At 39.1% G+C, this 9,749-nt stretch overlaps 1 protein-coding gene across 1 annotated transcript; it reads left to right on the plus strand.

Annotated features, from left to right (window-relative positions):
* Nucleotides 1-90: 90 nt before the first annotated feature.
* Nucleotides 91-3,538, plus strand: dnajc15 (DnaJ (Hsp40) homolog, subfamily C, member 15). The gene is made up of 6 exons (XM_084361579.1): nt 91-211; nt 1,344-1,395; nt 1,599-1,672; nt 2,318-2,394; nt 2,537-2,607; nt 2,966-3,538. The coding sequence occupies exons 1-6, from the start codon at nt 104-106 to the stop codon at nt 3,034-3,036; spliced, it is 453 nt and encodes a 150-aa protein (XP_084217705.1). The 5' UTR covers nt 91-103; the 3' UTR covers nt 3,037-3,538.
* Nucleotides 3,539-9,749: the final 6,211 nt, after the last annotated feature.

Below are 9,749 nucleotides of genomic sequence, written 5' to 3' on the forward strand. Positions count from 1 at the left end.
ATTCGTTGTTTTGCCATCCTCCAATGAAACGCAAAGAAGGTCCTCACAGGGGCGTGGCCTACATGTCCATGGGCGGGGCTTTGACATTCGTCACTGAGGCAACATGGCGAACCCCGGCGGGATGACCGTGGATGGAGGAGACATGATGAGATATGCGGAATACGCTCCAAAAACAACCGCGAGGAGTGATGCGGAGATAGACAGACGGCTGGTGAGTTTCTGTTTTCACACTGAGGACCTTTATGGAGTCTGTTAAACTGAAGCAGTCCGCCTTTTACCTGTAGTGACTGTTGGGTTAGCTCAGTGACCGCAGCGGCTCGTCTTGCATCAGGTGCAGAAGCTAACAACCAAGTACCGGTAACCGTTTTGTGACGTAGCTGGAGGACGTTTGGGAACACATGGGAAGCTAAGAGGCTGCTGTTGTCCATAGCTTTAGACTAAGGTCAGATTATTATTATTATCACTACATAATCTCTGGATGATCAGTCTGGCACGAGAGCCTTTACAATGATCAATGACTCAAACTCCTCTGTAAACTTGTTAATGAATTAGTTTTATTATTCTATATTACACAGGTATAGCAGGTTAAACAGAATGCCACTTCTTATTACATAATACCTGTACTGACAGCCAGTTACCGCCACGTGACATTGGGTACATTACACATCTGTCTGATTTCATGTAATGTCAAAATCAAGCTATGTTATGCTACAGTTCACCACCACAGAGCTGCTTTCACAAGAATATGAGCTGACTGGAGTAGAAATATCTTTTAAAAGTCTGTTTAGAAGTTGACTGTTTTAGGCTCATTATAAAGAGGTCTCTACTACACTGTACTTTCAGGGACTGCACAAATCATACTTACAACTTATATTGAAGTAACACGAGCAGGAGTTGAACAAATAAGTCACAAAGCATGAGTATGGCACATTATGAAGTAGTTGCTGAGCTAAAAAATGGGATCTGCTCTGGTACTTTCACATCGCAAGTCTACACAGTAACATTCCTCCATTAAGGCCGTTCATTATGTTCCAGTTTTGAGTAGAGATCCCATGGTTTAGTGTATGAGCAGAAAAAGCCTGTGTGAAAATGTTTATTATAATCTAAGTATCCAGTGTATTGCTGCAATAAAATCCTCACTCACGGACACACTGTTTTTTACTTGAGCAATTCTATACTTGTACCATTATTGAACGACCAACAAATAACTTACTGATATCAGCTGCCACTGATTAGTGGTGGCTTGCTTCCACAATGGATAACACATTTGGACATACTGAAGCTGCCCCACAAATCGTCTTTGTTATGTGTAGTAACTGCTGCATGTCTTGTTTTGGTGACAGGGAGGGACTCTGATTGCAGTCGGTCTCGGTGTGGCTGCTGCAGGTTTTGCAGGTAAGAAAAGTTTGATATAAGATCAGTAATATGATAAGATAGTATTATCTGGACATGCATGTAAACTATTCCTTTTCAGGCTTTCGTTTACTATCACATTGCTAAAATTATTCATCTAGAGTATTGTTTACAGGTTTTTGCTTTGCGTAAAGTTGCACCCTTGTCATTTAGAAATGTAATCCATGTGTGTGTTTGATCCACAGGCCGATATGCATTCCAGCTGTGGAAGCCCCTTGGACAAGTCTTCTCTGAGACTGTCAAGAAGATGCCCACATCAGTGAGTAAAATAATTAACCTCCTGTACATTTGCTGTGATGTTCATATACCACCCTATTCTGCAAAATCTTACATCTCACTTTTTTTTCATCACTTGATGCGTCACATACTCTATTTCCTACTTATTATTGTGTCTCTTATTGTTAAGTATGTTGTATCTTATGCCTTTTAATATGTATTAATCTTCAGAATATTAACCAGATGAAACAAAAATGGCTGGATGTAGATAATAAAATGGATTCAGATCCAACCTAACTTGAGCCTAAACTACTGCAGCATCAGATGAGTTAGAACTCAACTGAAAAATGTCTGTTATTGTGACATGCAGGTTTTATCAGGTATCTGTACACTGGTAAAAGCCCGGCTCACCTCTTTTTAGTCCTGAATTCTTAAGCTCCAACCAAAAGCAATTCAAAATTACAAACCGTGGACGCAGCCTGTTTTATAACAGCTGTTGTCCGCAATTCTCATTTTTCATTAGTGCTTTTGCCTTGTTCTTTGCTGGGGCTTTTGCTTTTTGTAAAAGTTGGTTGAAAGAAACACTTGAGAAAAAGGAAACAGAAGACAAACTATCAAATAAAATGAAGTCCATCCTCAGATTGAGAAGAATGAAAATCAATGCTGTAATCCTCCTCTGTCACCACAGGCTTTCTCATCATATTACAAAGGAGGTTTTGAGCAGAAGATGTCCAAACGAGAGGCCAGCCTAATTCTTGGCATCAGGTAATAGAATGTGTTGTAGTTAAAATTGCTTTAGTGGTATGTGTTGTTGTACTTATTGGCACAGCCCTTCAGTGTGTGTCTCTGATTGCTCAGAGGAAAGCAATAGTTGCTCACATGGATGCATTATTTGTTTTATGTCCAGCCCAGTCACCACAAAGGTCAAGGTACGGGATGCACATCGGAGGATCATGGTCCTGAACCATCCAGATAAAGGTAAGCTTGAACTCTGACCCTCAAAGTGATATAGACAAAAGGCAGATGTCTTCAAGACTGTAGTTAGTTTTTTATGTCATGGATGGAAGTTTGCTACGTTAGCAGTCTTGATTTACTACATTTACATAATCTGTGAAATGGACTTGTATATGATCACAGGGACAGGGACTAAGTATTAACTATTTTTTAAAAGAATGGTTTTATGTCCAATTCCTACTTTAAACACTGTTGTGCAACCCCACACTATATTGCCCAGTTACCCGGCCCTAACTATAGTTATTTAAAAACTTGTAGAAGGTCAAGTGCTCAAGGAGTGTTTAGAGAATCAGACTAAAACTTTATTTTCATGTGTGTGCAGGTGGATCACCGTATCTCGCAGCAAAGATCAACGAGGCCAAAGACCTTCTGGATAAGGATATCCGACGATGACGTGCACTGTTGATGACACATGAAAGACTTCCATCACCTTGTGCATGATCTCAGCTCTGTAGTACAGATCCATCAGTGTCAACACCAAACCGAAGCAGCTGCTAAGACTCCTGGAGTGTGGCAAAAAATATAGTTAACTTCCTAACAAAGTTACTTATCTTTGACATAGATGTTCCACATTGTTAACGTATGATATGTATGACAATTGATGAAGGTTATTGCTTGAAATGACTGGCAGTAATTTGAATCTGAGTTTAGGTGTTATGATCGAAGGCACAGGTGGCTAAAGTTGTAGAGTCGACATCATCAGTAGCTGTTCTTCACTGCTTTGTATTCGCTATGTAAGAAATGTTATGTGTACAAATGTCAGCATATAAGGTATTATGTAATGATGTAATCTATTTAAGGAATAATAAAAAAAGAAAATCAAATATCATCGTGTTTAAACGGTTAATGTGGAAGTGGGGAAAATCATTTATAAATAAATCCATTTGAAAAGCTATACAGTGGTTGTGTTTGTGAGAATGAGTGACAGTGGCTGATTGTGTGGCGGTCAACAGAAACCTACATGAACCAGGTTTACTCAATTAAGTGATTTTAGTGCTGAAAGCAAGTTCTCTTCATTTCTATTTTTTGTCCCTTTCTCTTCACTCCTCCTGACATCAGTTTGTGTTGGCCAAGTTGTGATTTATGATTAATGAGTTGATTGACCTGCTGCAGCTGAATGACTGTGAACAGGTGAGCAGAAGTCCCAAATCAACTTCCTGTCTATAATCAAGCGTCTCAGAGCTTCAGTAACTCGATGTGATCTCCTTGAGTGTTAGAGGAGTTGCAATATCATCTTCAGCAATGCAGTTGTCATGGAAATGTAGATTTTTTTTCCTGAGTACTTGAAGGACTTTGTCGATGTTGGCATAGAAAAATAAGCTTCTAAACAAGCTGCAGAAAGCTACAGAGCAACTAAATGGGCGTTAAGGTGTGTGACTGATAATCAGTGTCCGATACTAGGATTCCTGAATTTACTCTGCTCCACCTACAGTAAGCAGTTATTTCATGTTTATGCCACTAGATGGAGTCATTGACAAGTGAACCATGTGTAGCTGTAAACTGTTTGCATGTTGCACAGAATAAGAATAAAGAATACTTGTTGATAAATAGCATAATGAATTTGCTGTGTTGAACTGAAAGTTAGCAATATTCAATATCATGTTTACATGTTTGTGTGTATTTGTGTGCATCTGTTCTTGTTTCTGTCTTATTTGTTTATATCTGTATTTGCAGGATTGTTTTATTTTTTGTTATGCCTGCTCCTGTGATGCTGTTCTGCTTCACTTGTGTTTTGTTGCTGCATCACTTCCATCTGTCGTATGTTCTCATTTATATTTGCTTGGATCTTTTTGTTCACTCTTCTACTTGTATATGTTTGTGTTTTATTTCTTGATATTTGTGCTTGATATGTGTTTGTATTTGTGTTTCTCTTTGTACTTGCATCTCTGTGTGTGTACAGGTGATCTTTGTGACCCTTGTGGACCCTCGACATGATTAGGGGTCCAGCAGGAGTCTCGAAGCAGGGAGCAGTAGCCCAGAGGAGCTGATGGAGTCCTGAGCCCGGAGCTGGTTTCTATTGTCCACGGTAATTGGATTTGGTCTGGGAGGAGAGACGGCAGCCAGTGAGAGGCTGCGATCATTAGGTGTGAATGAGATGTGTGGTGCCAGGGCTGAACACACACATACACACACAGATATTTATTCTGTTATTGAGTATTGTGCTGTTCAATGGACATCAAATACACAGACACACACACACACACACACACACACACACACATGCACGCTAATCCAGATAAATCTGAAAATTCTGTTTTCATGTCAAACACCTTTCTGCCCAACATGTGTTTTCAGATCATTTTCTTAAAGCTCACCTTCACACTGACACATTAAATCAAATAGGACAACAGCTACATCTCTTCTCCTTCATCTCTAAAGTGATCTGTCATGATAATACAGCCAAACACACAGAACAGGTGTTTCACCACCAGTTAAGACAGACGTACTGTACTTTTTTTTTTTTTTGAAGGAAACCCTGTTCCTCAGCAGGTTTCAGTGAAAGGTATGACTTAGGGTACCATAAGAAAGTTAATCCTCTAAACGACCCGGTCCTGGTCAGATTAGTTTCATGCTGAATCTAAAAGTTGTCTTTGTTTTGTGTTTTATTCCATTGTGTGTCAGATTCCCACAATGGGCACAGCCTTGGCCCGATGCAAATGTATTAGTCTTCTGTCCGTTGTCTCTGATGGGATTCTGGAATGTTTCACCTGCTGGAGTTCTCAGGTAGGTCACTGTTTTTATTGTACGGTGGTTGAAGGCGTTCAATGCAATCCATTTTAAAGGAAACTCCACCGATGCATCAAAGTCTGTTTATGGGTCTTGGGATGTACTACTGTCTATGTGAAATGGGAACAATGTTTTGGCCTTTCGTGGTTGATGAGCAAGCTGTGTGAAGGCTGACAAATGTCCCCGAGTGATGTCACTTCAGTCAGAGTTGGTTTGCGGCTGAAGGCTACAAGTTTGCAAATGGGTGAAAATCTGGCGAATAAATAAAATATCTTGCATTGTTGTCACATGCATTGTTTAGGAAAAGTGTTGCATATGAATAAAAGAAAAAGGTTTACAGTTAACAAACATGTGGTATAAAGAAACAAAACACAAGCACATATAATATGTTTATATAGTGTAACACATATTAATAAGTATTTATATTTTATAATAACAAGTGTAGTATAGTATTAATTAATTCCATCCTATACATTTCATTGTCAATTTCATTGTCCAAGGCTTGAGCCCTGTTTTCGTTATGCGTTTGTTATCTGGACAAAAAAAAATATCCTACATCTGATTGTGTTATATCGATATATATGTTGTGATACTGATGAATGTGTTTCTTAATTTGTTTGTGTGTTTATACATACATTATTTTTCTAAATGTGGCCTATTTATTGTCAGCAGTTGAGATGTGTGTGTCTGGGACACTGGAGACGGCTCAGAATACACTTCCACTAACAGAAATGGAAGAAAAAAGTGCTGACTTACTGATAATTTATGCTGCAGATGAGCAGATAAGACAACGATATTTTAATAAAACATGACATTGCACAAATGTACTATGATGTTGTGTTATCTTTCCACTTTGAGAAGTTAAACTTGTGTGATTTAGCACCCAGTGTTTCTCTCTGGAATGTGCACTTGTCACTTTTGGAAAGTTTAGCCTAAATGAGTGAGATTTCCTCATGGTCGACAACGATCAGTGGTCTGATTTATAAACGGTGCATAAGCACAAAATGGGGCCTGAAACACCACTTCTAACGCAAAAGTTGTGATCAACGAAAACAAACTTGACGGGAGAATGTGCGCACCTGTCAGCAAACTAATATACCGTAGGTAAGATTTTAGTTTTCATACAGCCTAGTTGTGTAGTTGTGTGTAAAATCGCTGCGGTGAACATCATCGACGCTGTGCGCCACGCAGAGCGCGCTGGAGACAGCGCCGTGACACACACACACACACACACACACACACACTGCTTTCTCCAGTCAGCTGTAATAAAGAATGTGTGGACTTAAAATCAGTGACTCGAGTCGTTACACTCCATATCCTCATTGTCCGAATCATAATGCAGGCCACGTTTACCTTAAAACTAAACTTCAATAAATAAATAAATAAATAAATAAATAAATAAATAAATGGTGTACGCGTATCAAACTTCTACTTTCAAATCACAGCCGAGGGTGAGGGCTAACACTGTTCTGTCCTGCACTGTATTCTCTGTGCCAGAAAGGTCTTTTTTCCTCCACCTTCCTCTCGTTGTGGCCAGGATTCACTGCATCAGCGGCTCAGTTCATTCACATTCACGAGGCTCTCTGCGTTGACCCTCTATGGGTGGATGTGGGTGTGGAGAGGGCGGCGTGTGAGGCGGACCCACGTGCGCGCGTTTCCAAGTTGATTTAGGATTTATGAAAGGAAACTGCGCACCGTTGGCCCTAAGCCAGGTTTTATACTTCTGACTTTTTTTTCTTTCCTCAGTTGAACGTTTTGAAAGAGTTTTATACATGAGGCCCGTGATTTTCCTCTGGTGCCAGTTATTAATAAGAGTCGTAGAATTGCAGTTTCCAATTTTTACTCATCTAATAGATGCAAATATGAGTATAACAGCCTCACAGGGGTTTTCCATAAAGGACATTTTCATAGTTTTTCTTGTCTGTCTTAAAACAACAGTTTGGTGCTCAGATGGACATCGAAACAGGTTGTTCTTGCATTGCAACATGTCCTCTGAAGAGATCAAGTCTGGGATCTATTTTTGCAGAAAACGAGGGCTGCAGATTGAGAATTATTTACACTGAAACTGCATTCAGAAGGGATCATGGTGGCCAGTATACAGGAGGAATAGTAAGTGCAAGCAAAACAACAACAACAGTGATGATGACAATAATAATAATAATAATAATAATAATAATAATAACAATGATGATAATAATAATAATAATAATAATAATAATAATAATAATAATACTATATTATTATTATTATTATTATTATTATTATTATTGTTATACTTTTTTATACAGCACTTTTCAAGGTTGTCAAAGACACTTTCCAGGTTAAAAAGCAGAATGATAAAAAAAAACACACTAATAACACAAAGAAGAGACAGAAGTAAAAGTAGTTTTAAAAAGGTGAGTTCTGGTGAGTGTTTTGAAGGTTGTGAGGTCTGTGCAGTCAGAGGGAGGGGGCAGCTACTGAGAAGGCTCTGTCACCTCAGGTTCAACACAATAGAAAACTATTCTTTCATGACGGGCTTTAAAAAATGTGAAGCCATCTACGCACTAACAACAGCAGCACTCTTTCTCATAACTAAATAAATAAATAGAGCGTAACACTTAGTTGTGTCAAAGTGCCTCTCAGTCCATACAAAGATTTACAACAGCAGTGAAATTGTCGTGTCAGTTCTACTGTTGCACTCTTTTGTGTTTCGGCAGCACTGTGGATGCACAAAGCAGCAGTAAACATGTTGCATTAGAGCAGAGCACATTATTTGCATATTAAAAATCTACCTGTGTGTGTGTATGTTTGCGTGTGTGCGTGCGTGCGTGTGTGTGCGTGAAAAATTTACTGAACACACACGTACACGCGCGTTGTTTCCATGGGAACCGAGCAGCCAGTCTGCTCTTCAATAGCTGGTGAGTGAGTCGAGGTAGATGGCTATTGTGTTTTGTGTGTTTGGGGGGTCGGGTTGGCGGTTCGAGAGGGGTTGGGTGGGGGGCAATATTATGCAGCGCACTAGACAGATGAAAGCACTGCACATCCTTAAATCTAATCATAATTTAGTCATCACTAGAAGATGTTATGATCAAAATAAAGAAGGAAATAGGCGAGGCTGACAGGACAGAGAGAGACCTGAGTGCACGAGTCAAGGGAAGGGGGATGTGAGATTGCTGTTAGATGGGAAATGATGGAGCCTCACGGACAGAGATGGTCTTATTCTTAAAGCTGATGCTTATTTGTTGCATCAGTCCCCATATCCAGACACAGGCACTTAGCCTAAAAGGATTCCTAAGGCTGAGCTACACTTCCACAAAGACAGTGAACTACAAGTCTTGACCGTCGACACCAAGACTTGCATTCACGCCTTTTAAAATGTAAATGATTGTAAATCAAATAACAGAAGCAGAATGACAATGGCAAGAGAAATACAATTCAACATTTGAATACAACTTTCTCTATTAGATAAGACTGTTTTCTGTGCTCACTGAGAGCAGTACGTGATTTGTCCATTAAGAAATGTTGTGTTGAACAGAAGGAGACCGGATGATGTTCATTTTTTCATTCATTAGCTTTTTCTGAACATGTTCTTAGAGTTAATTCTGAAACGAAAAAGAAAAGAAAAATAGGAAGATCACTGAAGTCTACCAATTCATACCTGAGCCATGTAGGACTATTATACTGCAACAAGAGAGTAACATAGTAGAGCCCGGCCCTCCTCTCCTTCACTGGGGGGAACTTTAGAAACACATTCAGACAAAGAGCATTCAGAGGACGGATGAGAAGAGGAGGAGGCCTGACTCGGGTTTTCTCAAATGAGCTTTGGAAGTTGATGATGATATTTCTCGGATTGGAGCTGCTGATAATTAGTCTTTTGTGCTGATATTTGGAATGATCAATTCTAGCCTCTCAATTGCGTTTTCGTTTTTTGTTTTAATTTTTTAGCGTTTTCATTAAATCCATCATGCCTCTGAAGCAGAATGTATTAAATATCATGGAGCAAAATTCTCAATTAAAGCAAGAACTGTATTAATATTTAATAATAACAAGTGTAGTATAGTATTAAAAAAATCTATCCTATACATTTCATTGTTAATTTCATTGTCCAAGGCTGTTTTTGTTATGTGTTTGTTATCTGGATTTGGATTATTGGAACTGTTGTCAACAAGTCATCAGGACTAAACCTGCAAATCTGCAGCTTATTGACAATTAGCTGGATCATGACAATGACGCTGTGGGTGAACGTGAAGCAGTTTTCAAATACAAACAGTTCACTTTTAGATTTATAATGAAAAAGTGTTGATGTAGTTACGATTTTGACAACATGCAGGTTACTGAGGAATCAAAATCATCGGTTTAATTATCATAATTAAATGTTCACTATCGAGAGACTCATA

The sequence above is a fragment of the Pagrus pagrus genome, assembly GCF_965226575.1.
Source record: "Pagrus pagrus genome assembly, chromosome: 9".
Classification (NCBI taxonomy): Eukaryota; Metazoa; Chordata; class Actinopteri; order Spariformes; family Sparidae; genus Pagrus; species Pagrus pagrus.

Excerpts from the sequence above, each read along its gene's own strand:
- dnajc15 (XM_084361579.1), top strand. The coding sequence starts at position 104 with ATGGCGAACCCCGGCGGGATGACCGTGGATGGAGGAGACATGATGAGA. Across the intron at positions 1,396-1,598 it reads GGCTGCTGCAGGTTTTGCAG|GCCGATATGCATTCCAGCTG; the intron begins GTAAGAAAAGTT and ends TTTGATCCACAG. Across the intron at positions 2,608-2,965 it reads CCTGAACCATCCAGATAAAG|GTGGATCACCGTATCTCGCA; the intron begins GTAAGCTTGAAC and ends ATGTGTGTGCAG.